The sequence below is a fragment of the Atractosteus spatula genome, chromosome 11 (genome assembly GCF_055471065.1).
Source record: "Atractosteus spatula isolate fAtrSpa1 chromosome 11, fAtrSpa1.hap1, whole genome shotgun sequence".
In the NCBI taxonomy this organism is placed as follows: domain Eukaryota; kingdom Metazoa; phylum Chordata; class Actinopteri; order Semionotiformes; family Lepisosteidae; genus Atractosteus; species Atractosteus spatula.
In genome coordinates this window covers 8,765,485-8,784,067 of record NC_142716.1, presented here as the reverse complement: position 1 = coordinate 8,784,067, position 18,583 = coordinate 8,765,485, and the positions used below count along the sequence as shown (strand labels likewise).

Sequence of the window (18,583 nt, the reverse complement as noted above, 5' to 3'; positions counted from 1 at the left end):
TAATGTTGATATTAACACTAATACCTATAGACAAAGTACACAATTTCTTCTAGATTTTTTATTCAAAGAAATCTTCAGACGATGTAATTTTCTACAGTGTAAAAGGTCATGACTTCTTAAATTAACAAAGGAAAGAATATATGTAATAATTGTACAACAATTTGAAATCCAGAATTTTAACAATAGAGTTACAAAATCATTGGCTATCCAGATGATACTGTAAAGGTTTAAATAATGCAAAATAAATCAATAAAGCCATTTCCTTGATTTTTTAAACAGATGTGATACATTAATCCATTAATATATTAATAACATATATTAGTCCATTAATATCTGTGATACAAGCAAATTCTGGTTCAGCGGCTGTAATATAAAATTCCATGGAAAAATAAACATTTTATTCAAAGATTAGAGCCCAGAAAGCTGCTTAAAGTCATAAACTGCCATCAAATCTCAGCATTATCACTTAAATTAACAGGTGCTGAAGTACGCTTAATTCAAATGCAGAAAACCACAAAGCAAGCAAGTGATTTTCATGCAAAAATTCTTATTGTTTCTATTACTCATAGTCACAATCATAGTAATTATCATGTAATGTACATGGTTCTAAAAAGGAAAAGGAGCAAGAGGGGGGAATGATGCATTTAATTTTTAGGATATTGTTAATTATTCTGGCTAGTGTGAAGCAGCTCAGAAGATATTGAGAGTAGAAATCATCTTGGGTAAAGGTGCAAGTTATATTCTTAATCTCCTGTCGAGAGAAGTTTAATTATAGTGATAATATTCTTTGATAATATTCTATGATTTGTGCCCCTCTGGGGAGTTATAATGAAACCTCAGCACTGTAGTCAGCTATTGTTTACATTAATGAGTTAGAAACCACAAATGTTACTGCTCTGCAGATTACTCTGATAATGTTAATAGTATTTGGGGTTTACATTGCATAATATTAAAAGGACAGTAAGTAACAAAACATATTTGATGAATAACATATTCATCAAAAATACAAAATTAACTGTATTGCATCCACAAAAGCATCGCACAGTTTATTTCACAATGCTATTTTAAGGTTAATTTAAACCAGTCATTTTTTAATAAAAACCTTTTATTTGGCTTTTACCAGGTTAAAGAATGTTAACAATGATGTACAGTAATCCTCAAGGGCCTGTCATCTGTCCCTATATTGAAAAAACCAAGGATGAACAAAAATATTAAACATGACCTAAACATTTAAAATATTCACTGTTCTTGCAGACTAAAAAAACAACACATGAAGGTACCAACAATGGGAATGTCATTTGGCCTAACTAGCTCAAAATGGGAATAATATCATTTGTTTTCTAAAGGTCCCAGCTGTGAACGAGTTTTGTGAATGTTTGTGGAAACAGTAGCATTCATACTGAATATATTATTGTATATAAACATAAATTATAATTATATTACTGTATACTGCTCAAACTAAAGCAGAAAACTTTAGACTATTTCAAAACCTATTATTAAGTGAATAATATTATTATTATTTAGATACTATCAATATCTTAATTGAGAGACACATCCAGAGAGAGAAAATCTTATTAAATGCAAATTTATGAATGCTAAAATCCTTTCAGCAGCAAACAGACAAGAAAGAGGCCAGCTAGTGCTCAGTTATATCTCCTGGTACATTCAGACACAGCCTGATGAAGATGCTGATGAGACCCCATTAGGCATTGAACTACCTCCAGAGTGGTACCATCCCTGACCATGCTGATGACCTCTGACAGGTTCACCTACTGTAACACAATCTGGGTCACTGTTTACTGCTCCTACAACAACACCACAACTACAAATCCATATATGATATAAAAGTGACCAAGAAGGTAGGGAACTGGAACATTATATTCTATATGAGTGCCTGTAAATCACAACACCTGGTGACTTCCAATCATGCCGAGTTAGTTTCAGTAGCCTATTGGTTCATCCATGAGCAGGGTCCTTACTATACTGTACATGTTGTAATATTTCTATCATGTAATCCTTTAATTGTTTGGAGCACTCAACATATATTTATTTACTTACAGTATTAAGGACCTGTCTACCAATGAGTATGAGAGTAAATTATATTTCTCAGAAACAGTTTTGAATATAATTGTTTCCTCTAATCTAAAAATAAACAAATTTATAAAAGGTCTAAACTTGTCTAAACCCCTTGATCATATCATTTCTTAGTAGGGGATAACAAGAATGGTATAAGGAAAGAAGAAGTTTGGCGCTCTCGGCACATAAAACAACAAAACCTTTCCAAATATGAAGGGTGACATTAAAAAAAAGTCATAATAACTACTTATGAAGACAAAAAGCAGTATCCTATGAAAAGCATTATGTATAAATGTGCTTTTTTGTGGAATGTTGATATGTATTGTTATACTAATTAAACAGCATAGTGACTTTTAATTTACCAAAATAGATTGTTTTATATATTATGAAGGTGTATTAAAAGTAAAATTGTACCATACATAGTGAAATAATGCTTATCCTCTGCCAACAACGAAAGATGAAATTTGACACATCAAAGAGAAAAGCAGCATGGACAACAGAAACTGTTAAAAATACCTTAATGTTATTACTAGAGGACAGATCTCTTGACACAGTAACATGCCCTGAGTAACTCTGCATGTACTGCAGGAATATTGCAACAGCCTATGAACTCCAGTTTGCCTGAGCTCAATCAGAACAGCTCAAGATTTCTTCAAGCAAAAAATACTGATTGTCTACTGCAGCCAAACCTTCATTAAGCTGTAGGCTCTAGCTGTAGGCTGGAGTCCTAACAGCCTCATGGCCTTTTCACATATACCATCTCTAATTTAGGATCTATAAATTGTGTATGTAGCCAAACAGAAACATAAATACAAATCTTCTTCATTTTCTTGATTAGGGTACTTTAAAACACTTGTGTCTTAAATGACGTATTTTGTATAGATTGACTGTGATTATTATGTTCAAGATAAAATGTTTTGCTTATGACAAACATAATCTCAATCTTTCCTATTAACCTACTGTACAGCAATGGATAGTTTCTGAAATATACCAAGAGGGCATGTAACTGGAATTACATTAAGGGTATAGATCACAAATGTTCTATGTACTTGAAAACAATTGCTTTATATATAAAAAAACAGGACAGTAATAGATATTAATTTATTGCAATGTGCAAATATGGTATAAATTAGAAATAATGAGTGAAGATTAATAAATACATCACAAACATCAATATAAAAAGAGCCAAATACCCTAGATTGTCTTCCTTCTTTTCATTTAGACAGTGCAATCAGCTTCCATTAATAACAATAATGCTGCCACAAAAAGACAAGGTTCATGTATGAAATGTAGCAAATGTTTGCACAAAAACAAGACCTTCTTGGCATCTGTGCCTCATGTATGATTTAGTACAAAATCAGGGGAGAAAGAGGGGGTTTTGTCTCTTTAAATACTGCAGTTTTCCATCTGGACTGAGTAGCCTTTGTACTAATGCGGCTGAAGATACTGTGATCATGAACAGATAATCTCAGGATTAGAATAGCACTCCAACTACGATGACTGAACAGTGAACAGCGATGATGTCCAATGAGTAGAACAAACTGCCACTTCAACGTCATGTGACTTCAGCGAAGGCGATGTGATTCTGAAGGACAAAGAAACAACATTAGACAGGCATTAATTGAAATTGAATCTAAATGTAGTTGAATTGTTTACCCGGCACACCCACATATAAGAACCAAAATATACATGTAGGTTTTATTATGTTTAGACAAATCAAATCTTTTGTATTTTCTCTCCCACTACTGTCATATAAAGCATGTAATATAATGTGTATACATACAGACATATATATACAGCACATTGAAAAATAAAACACAGGTAATTTTATGATGTAGTAGGGAAATTCACAGTGATGGTTTCTGACATTCTGTTATAAAACAGATGTAGTTAACTCAGCTGAGGAAATTAATTTTTCATGTTTTCTGCATGATATTCATTTTGCATAAGCCGCTGTTCCCGTTGAGTTGAACAGAAAAAAATGTCCTTTCTTTGTACTCAAATACCACCGTCTTAAAGATAGACTCTTATTAGTCACAGTCACAAGAGTAATTTATCAGTAAGTCTGAACAGACTATGAAGTGTGCTGCTAAAATTTAATGTTTGCATCATTGCAGTTAAGGTGATATAATATTCCCAAATGCAGTTGTCTGAAAAATACTATTTGCCTTTATTCTGTGCATGTTAGTTTTATAAGTGGTCACAAAGCAGGCAAAAAGCACAGTGTGTGGATTTGCAACTTTGATCTTGAGCAGCCAAACCTGCCACTGATAGACTGGTGGTACTGTTGTCTTGGTAGAGCCATCATAGCAAAAGGAAGCAGTGATGCATTGCAGGTAGAAATATCTTTGCTACCTTGATAATCTTGTTCAACTGCCATATAACCCTTGTCTGCCTCCCATATCTGAAACCAAATGAGGCCCTGTGAGATGCAAATCAATCATTTATGAAAAGAAGCTGAATCCACCCTGTAAAGATGAAAATTTTGAAACAAGAAACAAAGACTATTAATTTCAGGGAACATTTCGAAATTCTGAGGTCCTTCTGATCACTGAATATTGTGAAGTGACACTAGATGCTCATTTACTTATTTTACGTAAATTTATACCATCAAATTTATTAAGATGTTTTTACTAATATAGATATACTAGATAATGAAACTGTACAGTAGTTTAATGTTATGAATAGAACACTTCCAAAAGCAGTCCTTTTTGAATACCTCCTTTTTCAGGTCCATTTTAGTTTTGACAACAGCAATTTTGCACAACAATTTATCTGTAATGTAATGTCATTTCTGCAATTGTCGAAAAAACTTCAAAAATAAAGATCACTGGGTTAGCAAGGTCTTTTATATTCCTTCACTGATTTTTGGTTAACCCTCCATTGATTTTTCATACAATAAAATAAACCAATTTTGCCCATGTCTATCATGTGAATTAACTAACCAGCATACTGCTTTGAAGTTGAATGGCTGTTCAATTTCAACATGCACTTCAATATTGCTTTACATATTATGTGGTTATGATTGATGAGATGAGAATGTAAAGTTCCAAGCATCTCTTTTACAGTAGTTTATGCAATTTTTTCCTTTCTGATATCCATTTTCAGGAATTCCTATTTGACAAAAGCTTTAATGTCAGAGTGATTGTATGTTCACATTAATCATGCTTTATATGACAGTTCTAGTTTTGCAAACAAATGTAGAGCTATGTTTTACTTTCCACAACCACAGGTATTAAGGGATTCACTACAGCTCAACAAATAATTTCATTTATTTTTTTTGTGTTGACAGTACTGAATATAAAGGCTAGTTAATGTACTAACAAATATTTCTACATTAGTCTTCTTTATGTGAACATTTGTAGAAACGTTTGTGAAGAAGATTCATGTCTTCCAGTATTCTGGTTAAGGCAGAGCTGATCGTGTGATGATACAAATATTGCCATTATACAAGGTCAAATAATTAATTCATAAAATGTATAATGTATAAGGAAAAATGTGGCACATTTAACTGGAATCATATTGTGCCAAAGCCCATGTGTTTATTTAGATAAATAACAATATTACTTTTATACCTGCCACTTAATATAACATGTACTGTACACACCTAATTGGGCACATACATTATTTTATGTTCAACACTTGTAATGTAAATATTTATATAATTTTGAAATTGCATTACACAGCACACATTATTTAAAATGATTTATGTTGCATAAACATGAGTGAAAAATAGAAGTCCTGGATGATTATGTACTTGCATGTGATCTTGATTTGTAAGAATATCTGCAGTATTCTGTATAGAAAACAATATTTATCCACTTACTGTAGTGATCTACAGCATTTTGAAAACCAAATTGTCTAAAAGCCTTTTTTGAAAGCAGAAAACAACAGATGAGAGGAACATGGGCTTGTATCATTCTGATGAATTGTATGCTCTCAAACACGGTATCCTTAATCAAAAAACGTTTCCCTTAATGCATCTAACTGAAATGATGATCTATCAGTTTGCTAACACACTTGAAACACAAACACTATATATGTTTTATTTATAGAGAGAAAAGCAAACCACTAGGGGGGATTTTCTTTTATCTTTTTTAGTTACCTCAAGAACAAACAAGTTTTTAATCTATAAGCCACTTTTGCCCTGAATGAGGCTCATTGTTGCCAGCTTCTAAGACTTCACTAAAATTTTTATCTTTATTTCAACTGCTAGCTTTAAGTACTGTATTGCTAGGGATGATGATGGACACATATTTTAAAAGGACAGCTGCCAAAGAAATCATGTCAAAACAGTCAGAAAAGACCAAAGCAAATAAAGTTAATTATAGCAAAGTTTTTCATAAACTCATAAAATCGTACATGTGAAATCGCCGTGGATACACTGTATGTTAATATGTAAGTGGGAAAGTGAGGTGAATTTGTGTATAGGTTTTCAAACATACATCAGTTGGGGACCTGTCTTATTTTCAGCACAATCCAATTGCAGACAAAACCACAAATGTTTTGTCTCTTTGTTTATATATGAGAGTACTAAAAAAGATAACAGAATCACTTTTGTGATTTAAAAGTTCATGCTTGAAGTTTATGCCAGATCTCAAATGGAATGAGAACAGATGAAATACAAGTATGCGTTTTAGGTCATACTTGTACCAAAAATGCAAATCCAATAACTTGTTTGCCACCACAGCAACTCAGGATATGTTAAGGATATTATATTAGAGACATTAGTTCAAATTCTTAAACAGGTGAATAAGTCCCATAAGACAAAAAGTGTAGCCTGAGTTGTGATGTCACTGGGTAACAAAAACATGTTTCTGTCAATATGATGACTTAGTTTCCTGCACTCGACAAGCATCAATGTATTGCCCTAGGCTATGCTCATACTGAATTCAGATGAATCAGCAAAGTTGACCCCAAAATTTCACAATGAAAGAGAACGTGTAAAGCAAAAATGTATAAAACAGTTTTTCCATGCAGGTTTATTGTCTTGGAAAACATGAAATCAGGGTCTGATAAAAGTTTTTATATTTAGCTATTTTTTAAGGAAAGTACTGTGAAGTACAGTATAAATGCCTATTCTAACATTTATCAAAGCAGTGATGCTTTGGCAGTGGTCTATGTATGACAATAGGATGCATTCTTCTGTTAAATACACGTAAAAGTATTAATAAAAAAGCAAGCAAACAAAATTTCAGTCATGACTGCCAGTAGCTCTGGATATTATTAAAATGCTGCTATTTTAATAATTTTGGAATAGCTAAAGCATATGGGGTTTTGTTACCAAACTGGGTATCAGTAGTAAATCCATCCATGCCAAGTCAGTGGCACTGAACACCAGGCCAAATCAAATTCTTCTTTGCTCTTAACCTCCAAAGACTGGCAGTCGTAAGTTCTTCACACAGGTGCGCGTTGTTGCGCACATACGTTTATTGCCTTGTGTGATGAAGATGTTCGAACCGGTTAATTCCTGTGATCCAGGTAAAGAACCTTATGAGGTGAGCTTTAAGAGAGTTCGACTGAAGTACTTCTTCTCCAGTATTTCCAATTCCACAGGGCTGTGAAACCTGAAGCATGTATTGTATTAAAAAGCAAAAAATACATAGTTTCATATAAAATAATGTTTATACTTCTGTTAATGGCTAACTTCATTCCAGCTTTATTACTTGATTAATTTGAAAATCCCTTTTTTCGTAAAAGTTTAAATGATGCTGCCCATTTGTCAACAGAAATCCAGAGGCTGGTTTAAAAGGCTTTTAATACAACACATCTCAAATATTTCCTGCATTCAAAATAACATTCCATCAACATTCTTTGGCACATAGAACAATGTGACACACATCTAATTGAAGTGCAAAACGTCTAACAATTCGCTACGCAAAGTCCTAGCAGACGAGTTAAATCCATGACACATCTCTGTAGAAAGTACATGTATGATTATATTGACATCAAATGTGATTTTCCTTTGTACAACAAAACCCAAAAATACCGTCCCATTTTGCTGCCGAATGCTCATATTAAAATTGTTGTGGAAAGTATTGCAGTTTGGATGAAACACTGTTTACCTGTGAAGCTGTGTATTTCTCCAAAGGACTCTCTACTCTTGGAAGGTTGATCATAGGCATGTTAGTCAAGTTGTCAGTTTGGGGTTTTTCACTCAGCAAGGTCTTCCCTTTAAAGTTATGGACCACACAAACCACCTTTAATAATGGAAAAAAAGGAAGTAGAAAAGAATAAAAGAAAACATTTCAATTGTGATTCATTTTTACAAAAGAATCATAATCCAGTATGGCGTAAACAATAAATATCACCATATTCCCTGTCATTAATTTAAGGACTTCCTGTTCTACAGTAGTATGTGCTCTAACTTATCTTTTCTTATGCTTAAAATTGCCATAGCAACTAACCACCCTGATAAATACAGCTTCTGAAAAGGCTTTTTGAAGCAGGCATAAATGTAACATTAAATGGTGGAGAATGAAACATTTCCATAAGAGAAAATTGACAGGAAATTAGTAACACGAATAACCTTATCTTCTTTTAACATAAGTGCTTTCTTTATGTTACTTCATTTCACTAAAGGGAGCACAACACTGATGGAATAATAAATGCAAAAAGTATGAATTGAAAATAACAACATGTTCAAATGGATTTACCCTATTGTTTATGTAAACAGAAATCAGCTAATTGGTTTGCTTCAATTTTTCAAAGACAAAGTAATATTTAGAAACTCTAAATGATGATGAGTAGTAGTACAGCTATTTTAAGCTATTAAAACCACTTGCTGTTAATATGCAATTGTTATAGTATGCAATTTGTGTTCTGAAGACTAAAGGTATTGATGTCTTCTAGATATCAAAGCATTCTTAGAAAATAAGACACCATCATCAAAGTTGTTTAAAACTGGCTTAGTTCTGTATCTCTGTATGTATGGTTCAATAAAATCCTTTATACAAGTAATACCATATCACTAATTTTACATTAGAATAAAGGCAGGCATTCTGTACACCATTGTTTTACTATTTTTTGTTTTTGACACATTCAGTATTTTCCCAAATTTAACATTTTCACATCAAGTTTAAATTGTTCGAATATCAAACAACAATAAAAAATATATAAAAAAGTAGCATGTGAGGTAACTTTGTGAGAGAGCCATCTGTTAATAGGAAAAGCCTGTAGAATCAGGCACACCTAATCTGAATGAGTAATTAGTCTGATTGAAATTCCACATGAGGGAGAGGAGCTGTCAGGATAGGCTCTGCATGGAATTATCCACACCTTCACGTTAATTGAGAGACTTATAAGAATAGCTAGATGGCTGAGTATGAAAGAAGTCTAGATGACATATATGAAGTTAAATTCTAAGCTCAAGTGCAAGATGGAAAAACAAGTCAACTGTAACATCAGGGATGGAAGTGTTAATTTACAGAGGGTTGTCCCTGGCCAAATAGGATAGTTAATAATGAAGTTCCATGCTGTTGGTGAAGATCTAGTGCTTGATGAAGAGTCAGCTTAAGCTGAATTGTTTTTATACCTATTGTGACTGGGTGACATGGAGTGATCCTGAGTGTTCTAGTACCTGCTTGTTAAAGAGTAGTGACACAGGGACTTAAGAATTGGAAGACCTGGAACTAATTAGGTTGAAAACTCTAGTACTTGGTGATTAGATGAAAAGATCTAATAAAATCTAAGTAGTACTGTATGTAATGTCAGAGTAAAGAGCAGCCAAGAAAGAGGATTGTAAAATCTTTGCTGAGAAGGGCATACCCTGAAAGAAGTAGGATCCTGGAGGGGGTCAGAAAGAAACCTTATAAAATGCAAAAATCTAAGGAGACATACTGATCAAAATGGACTTTAGAGCAGTGGGTGTGTGTGCTAACAGATGTGCCTTTCCTACCCCCCAAAACCATTTCTATTTTTTTTTACCTGGGTAGAGACAAGCAGTTCAATGATAATTGAATATTAAAAGTACTGTCAAAGCATTTTCTTTGTTTTTAATGCCTTATGAATAGACCTGCATATGTTGTGTATATCCTGTAAGCACTATAATATATATCTATATTTTATATACTGTATTTAGCGATCTGAAACAAAGGAATTCTAGAGAAATAAGGGAATATATTTAGGTTCACATAAATAGCATTTATATGAGGGTTCAAAATCCTGTTTTCTATATGACTAAGAAAACTCACTTCAGCCTTGAGGTACAGAAGCTCAAAGTGGTACCTTAATAAAATACCATTTAAATATCCTTCACAATCAATTAGATTGTGTTTGACATAATCATGGCCAATATTTAATCAGTGTGAAAAGAGAAATGTCTAATGCGTGATTACCCTGGAGTCATATAAGAAGTGAGAGACCAAGTAGTATTCTTTTATAAAATGCCTATCCCTTGAAGTATTGTACCACTGATTCCTGTTGACTGAATTTATGTGCCTCCCAAGATAAAAGAGCTCAAGCCCTGTCAGGATCTGTTCTGGTTTATTCTTATCTGATGTTGTCTCCTTTTAACATTTAACAGATTTTTGGAATAAGAAGTTGATAAGTATCATGTGTTTCATCTCTGTGTACGATTCTACAATGTACATGCAGTAGAGATGGGATTCTGATTTTAAAGATCAACTCAGAGAGTGAATATATAATCTGTTTAATAGCGTATTTTGTATTGTGATGCCAGTGCATACTTATCTACAATATGTTCTTCCAAAATGCCAAAATGATTTAACTGTAATGTGCGTTTTTACCACAAATAGACAGGAATTTTGGTAAAACAGACTGACACATGGCACAAACCAAAAGCCTAAAGTGTGCATTATTTCCATCTGAGGTCATGTGGATAATTTGCTATCTCCTTTGACTCTGTTTCGTCTTACAGTACTAAGACTTCAGAAGCCTCTGGGCAGACAGCTGGTCTTCAACAGCTTCTTCCGTAGCCTAAATTTAGTCTGTTAATGTTAGCGAGGATCAAACGTACCACTCAGAGGTGACAAAACTCATGATTGTCTCATATGATTACTTTTACACATTTCAGCTCTGCATACAGTAGCTGAAATAGCATCTGAACATTTTGATCTTTGCTTCCTTTTGCTTCTTCCAGATATTAGAGTTACACTGCACATCTAGTTAGGAGACCATTAAGGACTTGACTTCTTATTTGGTCCAACAGATTTCAGGTAGCTTTTACTAATTGAAAACATTTGATGTCGTGTACATGATGGGTGCATTATTTCTGAGTAAAACAGTCTGATATAATAAGATCCATTGTCCATATGCTGCACATAGCAGTCGAAGAAGATCTAATAGAAAACGAATAGGCAGTAATCTGTAGCACTTGTAACACATTTGGCTGTACAGAGACCTTTATGAACCAAGGAGGAAGGGGCATCTTAGAATTATAAAAACAAGTACTGGAGACAAGTGAAATCTAACGGAAACCGTATTACCCTTGGGTTTCCCTAGAACCATTCCCCACCTGAAATTAAAAACTCATTAGGGTTCTACCCCTTCGATAAGCATTTTGTAAATCATTACAACAATATTTTGCTAGTTTGATCAAATTTATTATCAATATTTAAACCTATTTCTTTTAAAAATTAAATCTATCAAAGCACCTAAACTGTATGGAAATTTCATTTCAATTTCAAAAGTTATTGCTGGCCTGTACAGTATATACATGTTATCTATATGGGCGTATGCATAATGAGTATGATTTGTTTGCTGGCCTTGGCCAATTATGACATGAAGCACAAAACCTGTTCATGTTTTTTCATCCCTCCTGAACCAACACAATGGAACATGCAATCTTACCAGAAAAGTTGCTATCGCCACTCCTATAATAAATCCTGCAATGACATCTGACCAATGGTTTCTGTATTCTGCTACCCGATTTATTCCAGTAAGAAATGCCAAGCACATCAGCCCCAGAGACAGCACAGGCTTCGCTAATCTCGATCCTCTGGCTTTTACTGTGCTGGTGATGTACATCTAGGAAATAAAAATGAAGTTGTTTTTTAAGATGCTGCAGTGATAAAAGCCAAGCAACTGGATTAATCCCATTGATTGTTTTTTCAAAGTTCTTTAAAACATGCACTTCCAGCCACATACTGTACAAAAGTAGCATTTTCTTTCACTTCTTAAAATTTTTCATTAGGAATAACAACACTCATAAAATACAGTAAGTGTACTGAAAGGATTGTTGAGTGTTGAATGAAAGTTTGGCTTAACCCACTAGGCTGAGGGTCTTCTTCCCAGAGGATGAGGAGGCTAGGACCCCCATGCAGACTGAGGAGTGACCAAGGGGCAGCTGCAGAGGTGGAGGTGGGATGCAGAAAGACATTTGTGAGGGAGAGAAGGGGATCCTGTATAGTATTTATAGAGTTTTAGGACAGGAAAGTGTGGTCTGAGGAAACCAGGCAATTAAGAGTGAATGTATGAATAAATAAGCTTAATAAATAACTTGAGCTAAACGCGGATATTTAAATGTCATGCTTCCAGTATAAATCATCTCAGAAAAGTAAAGGATAACGTATTTTAACTATTTGACATTTGTAGAAAACTATACATAATGAAAGTAACACAGATCAGGTGTAGTGAAGATAATGATCACAATCTAGTGCATTCAAGGAAGTTATCAAGTAGATAACTCTACCAGAAGAAACACAGACCATTATTTTTGTGCATGTACTGTATATGTTGCCATACACAATATACATTTATTTCTTGAAGATGAAGATAAAAATTTAATGAAATAATGGAAAGGCATTTATTGCTTTAGCCTGAGGGGAGTTGTGTACTGTACCTCTAGAATAAAAGCACTTTCATTCTATCCACAGATTAAAAGAGACAAAGCTGTTTTGTATTCAGTTAAATTATGTTTCTTCGATGTGAACACAAAAATTCATATCTAAACAGAAGGAACAATATAAACATCATTTTACATTCTGCTGTTGTCCTTGAAAGAGAAACAAAACCTTAATGTATTTTCATATCTTGACCATGTGTTTGATTGGAAAAGAGTGTACTGAAACTGCTTGTGTTTTTTTCAAGAAAAAACCTATATTCAAACCCTAATGACATGTCTTTTTATTTATGTATTTTATATATAAAGTAAAGTAGCAGCCTATGTAAGACAAATGCTGAGATTCAACATTGAGATGTAAATTAAGCATTGCAGGATGACATTTACTGTATATTGGTCTACAGTATGTGTGTCTCCAGATACAGTATGTGTAGGTCTCAAACTCTATAATAAATAATGTCTAACATATTTACAAAGACAGCTGAATTCTCATTTCTGCAATACATATTGTAAGCAACAATTTGAAATCCTTCTCAGACTACACTGCCTGCAACCATATACTTCACACAAATATCATAATGAACATATTGTACATGTACAGAGAATTTTCATCCTTCATCCAGCTTTAAATCTGACTGACTCCAGCCAGTCTCATAGAATAAAAGGAAACTCTATTTTAACCAGCGAAAGGAGAGAATTCTTCTCATTGAGCAGCCCAGCTGCAACACCAGCAGATCCAGTGCCTGCTCCAGGCTCTTGGAGGTGCTCAGAAGAGCAGCTGGTGCCGGCTGTAAGCTAAACAGGGAAAGCTAATGAAAAAGAAATGAACTCCCCAGAGCAGTGAAGTCTATAAACCACCAGGGAAGGGCAGCAAACATAGGAGTGATATAAGATGGGTTCTATGTACAGTATTAGCAAGTTCCTCTTATTCTTTGAATTTTGGTTTCAGGTTATTTCTTGTGGGAAAAAAATAAAATCTGCCATCATTACAACCTTTATTGTAATCTTAATTCTCTTCAAAGGAAGGTTGTTTTCTTAGTGATACAAGAGAGTCATTTATGAAGGAGATATTTTGAAAGAGATTTACAGTATTCAGAACTGTCTCCGCTCTCACATAGTAGGAACACATTATTTTCATGATGTTAGTAAGCTCACTTTCTGAGCTTGTTTTCTACACTCACAAAGTTTTATCTTTACTAGTAAGTAAATTATTCACTTGTTTAGCCTTAAAATAAGGCCTTCTGTTTGTCTGAGTCCCATGAGGAACAAAATACAACACATACTGAAGAAACTAAAGCATTAGCAGGTGATTATGATGTAACTGGAATCAATCTAAGTTTGTTTTCGTTTTCCACAAATGGAAATTAAGAGGATGTACTTAGACATTTTTTAACAATAAGGGTTTTGGGACTGTGGAACAAACTATCCAGCCATATATAGATGGAAGTGATCCTCCTATCAATTAACTACAAGCAACCAAATAAATTAGATGGGGTGGATGGCCCCTCTCATTTGTAATATTTTTCCATTTGTATAACAGTGGCAGTTTTTTAGAGTACACTAAATAATTTCTCTCTCATGCCATGCATTTCCTTAATTTCCCATATTTTCCCACATTTTTCCACAGATCTTGACGTTTTCATGTCCAGCTTTTGCCACTAGCTTCATTTACTTTAATTGTGACATGCTAGACAGCAATATTTTTTAAGAAGATGCAAATGGATCATTTGCGATTGTAGAATTTGTAGAGGGCATATTACTAATACAATTTCAGATTTGCTTCTTTCAATTTGGCATCAAGTAATTAATATAGGTTCATTTCATAGAATAAAATGTTCCATTTATTATAGAGACAGACATTTCATTTTTGGTTTTGATTACAGCAAGGCTGGTGTGTGGAATGAATGGAGAAGTTTGTGACTGTTCCCAAGAATATGATTTCAATAACAGTACTGTATGTCCAAAGAGAAAGCTGGATTTAAATTAAAGATAGAGAAATCTTTGTTGTAATCACCTATGGGTTTTAAGTTCTAAAACAAATTTATCTTTAATTCCCTTCTTTCATTAGAGAGAATCTAATCAACCAAAATAATGAACATAGACAGACTTTCTTGTTTGGAAACCATTGCAATTTTTATTTCTCTACTATCACCCTCAGACAAAAGTATAGACATGTGCACTTACCGAAGAGTGCTATTTCCATCACTTTCACAGATAATTAGTAATTAGGTAAATCTAATTGGCAGATACAAAATAACCCAGTTTTGTACTGGGGTTTTACGAATTATTTTGATATTCGATTTTTTTAAATAATACTTTATTTAACTTATAATATTTGATGCTACATAGATATAAGCAACAGGAAAAAGATTCTTCACAATTACAAAAAAATCTTTTAGCTTTAGCAGTGTTATCAGTGTCCCACCAAAACTTTAGAATTCAAGGCCACTGCATTTTGGAATATGTAAATGTTTTTATAATGTCATGAATAGCAATAAACAAACATTTTAAACAATTAAACGTCTTTTTCATAGCTGGTGATAAACCAATGTATTTTGAAATCTGCTTTTGTGATTTCCAGAATTAAGAATAACAGCTTCTATCTTGGATAAAACCAGTGGAAAACAATATAACATCTGACCTACTTAATCTGTTCAGATGTTAAGGGTAAATAGTGCATGCAAATATTGCCTGTTGGGCAGAAAGTCTTAGTCAAAAGGCCCTGTGTGCTAGATGTCACAGATGAAGCCAATGCAGAGGCTAAAAATCATATTACTAATAATAATCCCCACTGAGTTACTAATTATTTTATCTTGAAATGAAAGAATGTCATTGTCATCTATTGTACACCCTACGCACAATGATCTTTATTGAGTGATGTTCTTGTTAAGGAGCAAAAAAGACAGCATATTCCGACTAAGAAAATGAAAACTAAAGCACAAAAATGGCTTTAATCAATTTTTAAAGTGCAACTTCAAGCAATTCAATTCCTACGGCAGTGTATTTTAAAAGACAATTTTAACACCAGCTGTTACACATCACATCAGTTTTACCCATTTAGGAAAATTCACAGTATTAGTGTTTTTTTTTCCATTTTTTACTATTTGCCTTTAATCTAAAAATGGCTTTGGAGTGGGATATATTTTTGGAAATGTGATTATATATTTAAGACCTACTGTATATGCTAAGCAAATGTAGAGATATTTAAATAAAATTACCGAGAACTATCCATAAATGGTTTTAAAATGTCTTTAAATGTACAGTATACCATGTACTTTATAAACACTATTTTTTAATTCTCATTTACTTATGGGAAATCTTAACATCTGTATGCTAAGATGTAAAACACTATAACACAATCAAGAACCAATGAGCCTTATGACAAAAGAAGAGCTGTATTTTTGGCTAACTGAGCATTAACTGAACCGGAATCATGTGTCCAACTTTTTCCTAATCATCCAGAGATCTTGGTATTGCTAAAGACCAATGCATTTCTTTATTTAAATATTTTAAAATAATTTTTGTATACGTGTTACATGTTACGTGTTACACGTGTTACATGAGACCTTTAAATATATTAAAAGCTTCCTTCTAAACTCAATACAGTAGAAGGTAGGTATATTTTAACCTTCCTTCTATATAAAGTTATTTAACAGAATAGTTAGTAGTTGTCATTTCTAAATATACAGTACAAGGGCCATAGCAATTCATTATTATGGGTATTGTACCCACCACGTTCTTTAAGATTCTGTTTCTAAAGCTAATGATTTTGAAGGTCTTCATATTACAGTACAAGTGTAGATGTTTTTTTGATCGAATGTTTATTAAATAGTCAGTTATGCCAACATACATTAAGCAAGAAATTATTTTAAAATGTCTACTGCCATAAATTGTGTAACTGACACAGGAATGATTAACCTGTTCAACATAGAAGGGTTCTAGCTTTGTTGTTTGTTGTTTAGATTTGTTTACACTGTACGAAATTCACTTACTGGGTTCCCAAAACACAGCTGAAAGAGAGATCCCTGTTACAACAGAGAACATGTAAAATACTGAAGGATGATTGCTTTGTGAATTGGGAATTCAAGATTTAATCTCCGGCGCACCATTTACAGAATTACTAGATGGAGCCCTCAGTATGTAATCCAGTGTGGTATAGTCCAACGACAACCTCTCTTGTAAGTCAATAAAACCTTCAGAGAAGCAAACCTCAGATTTCAGGAACAGCCTGGTACAGTATGTGTAACCTTCATCAAAAATGCTTTTTTTTTTCAATTAAAAAATAATTTTTCCGTGTTGAAAGCATGGAGACGAGCATTAATAAATTCTTAAATCATAAAGCATCAAATACTGTCGAATTGAACACTTTTGAAACTCAAGATGAAAATGAAATGACTAGTATTACACAGTAGACGCTAACAATGTGTACTTACAGCTAGGTAGAGGGCTGCATAAACACTGAGTGCTGCCTCTTTTGATGGGAATGTCTTTCTGGCTCTTAAGATGTCGTCTTCATTGCCTGTGCAGGCCTCCTGGTGACTGATGAACCGAATGGCCTGTTGACAGCCCAGAGCAGTGTAATTGGGTTTACAAACAGTGAGGAAATGTGGTGCAAGGTTCCCCGTCACAACCTGTCCAGCATTAACGAATATATCGGTGGCAAAAAGTCCAAATATATAGACACCTGCAAAGAAAGGAACGACTTACTATATGACTCACATTACTATATATTCACAGTAAATGGCTTTACAATCTACCACATACCTCAACAGGTTTTACAATTCTGATCATTCAAAATGTTATTCCAAATCCTTTACAAAAGTGTACAACTAGCACAAAACAAACCAGTGAAAGAAACTTCATCTTACCCAAATAAAACCCAATCAATTTTTTACACAAAAACGCAAATGTGATAGTACATTATAAAATATTTTAAATACATCTCATGTAGGAATTATATTTCTATGTATTAATGTATGTTCATTCAACAATTAAATCAAGTTTGGATATTATACTGTAAATATGTTTTAACAAATAAATTCACATGTTGTCTGTCTAAGATATTTGCAGAAAGTAGAATCCCATACACTTTTTAAAGTATGTTCAAAACTGTTCCCTATGGCCACTAATTTGAATTTTTTATGCTTATTTTATTAAGCTGACAGAAATATTTAAAGGAATCATAGGCAAATGTACTTGACATCTGCTTCACTATCTTAAATATTTTATTCAGTTCATGGTCCGTATCTGTATGTTCAATTTTTTGTCATTACAAAGTTTAAACCAAAGTCAAGTATCTGTTGCGTGTTAAAACTCATAACAAGTTTTCAGCATAAATTAAATTGTTTTCATTTAAAAAGGAATAGATATGTTAACACTGGTAAAGGAAGAGAAGATGAACAAGAAACAAAGGGAGGATATCACTGAAGACATACAGTATCTATCACAAATCAGTTACAGATCCATAAGGTTGATCTCACAGTTCGTCTGTTCTTAAACAACAAATTATGAATTCCAGTTCAGTGCATTTTAATTGGACAGAAACTCCTCTTGAATTATTTTTGTGCTTACAGAAACTTTCAGTCTCACATGATCTAGAGACACCATTTTAAAGCACAAGCAGTAAGGGTTCGATGTTGTCTTCCAACAGCAGGCATGTTGTGCCTTCATACAGTACAGTATTAAATCCATTTAAAACAGCAATTA

General features: G+C 33.4%; 1 protein-coding gene across 1 annotated transcript in view; it reads right to left on the bottom strand.

The window, feature by feature from the left end:
• Window positions 1-43: 43 nt before the first annotated feature.
• Window positions 44-18,583, bottom strand: part of LOC148823473 (phospholipid phosphatase-related protein type 5-like) — a 36,565-nt gene continuing 18,025 nt past the window's right edge. Inside the window, exons 3-7 of the mRNA XM_088927634.1 lie at window positions 17,311-17,561; window positions 11,887-12,063; window positions 8,142-8,276; window positions 7,513-7,643; window positions 44-3,661 (exon numbers count right to left, since the gene is read on the bottom strand). Of these exons, the coding sequence (XP_088783760.1) occupies window positions 3,568-3,661; window positions 7,513-7,643; window positions 8,142-8,276; window positions 11,887-12,063; window positions 17,311-17,561 (788 nt within the window). The 3' untranslated portion in view covers window positions 44-3,567. The remainder of the gene's footprint in view (window positions 3,662-7,512; window positions 7,644-8,141; window positions 8,277-11,886; window positions 12,064-17,310; window positions 17,562-18,583) is intronic.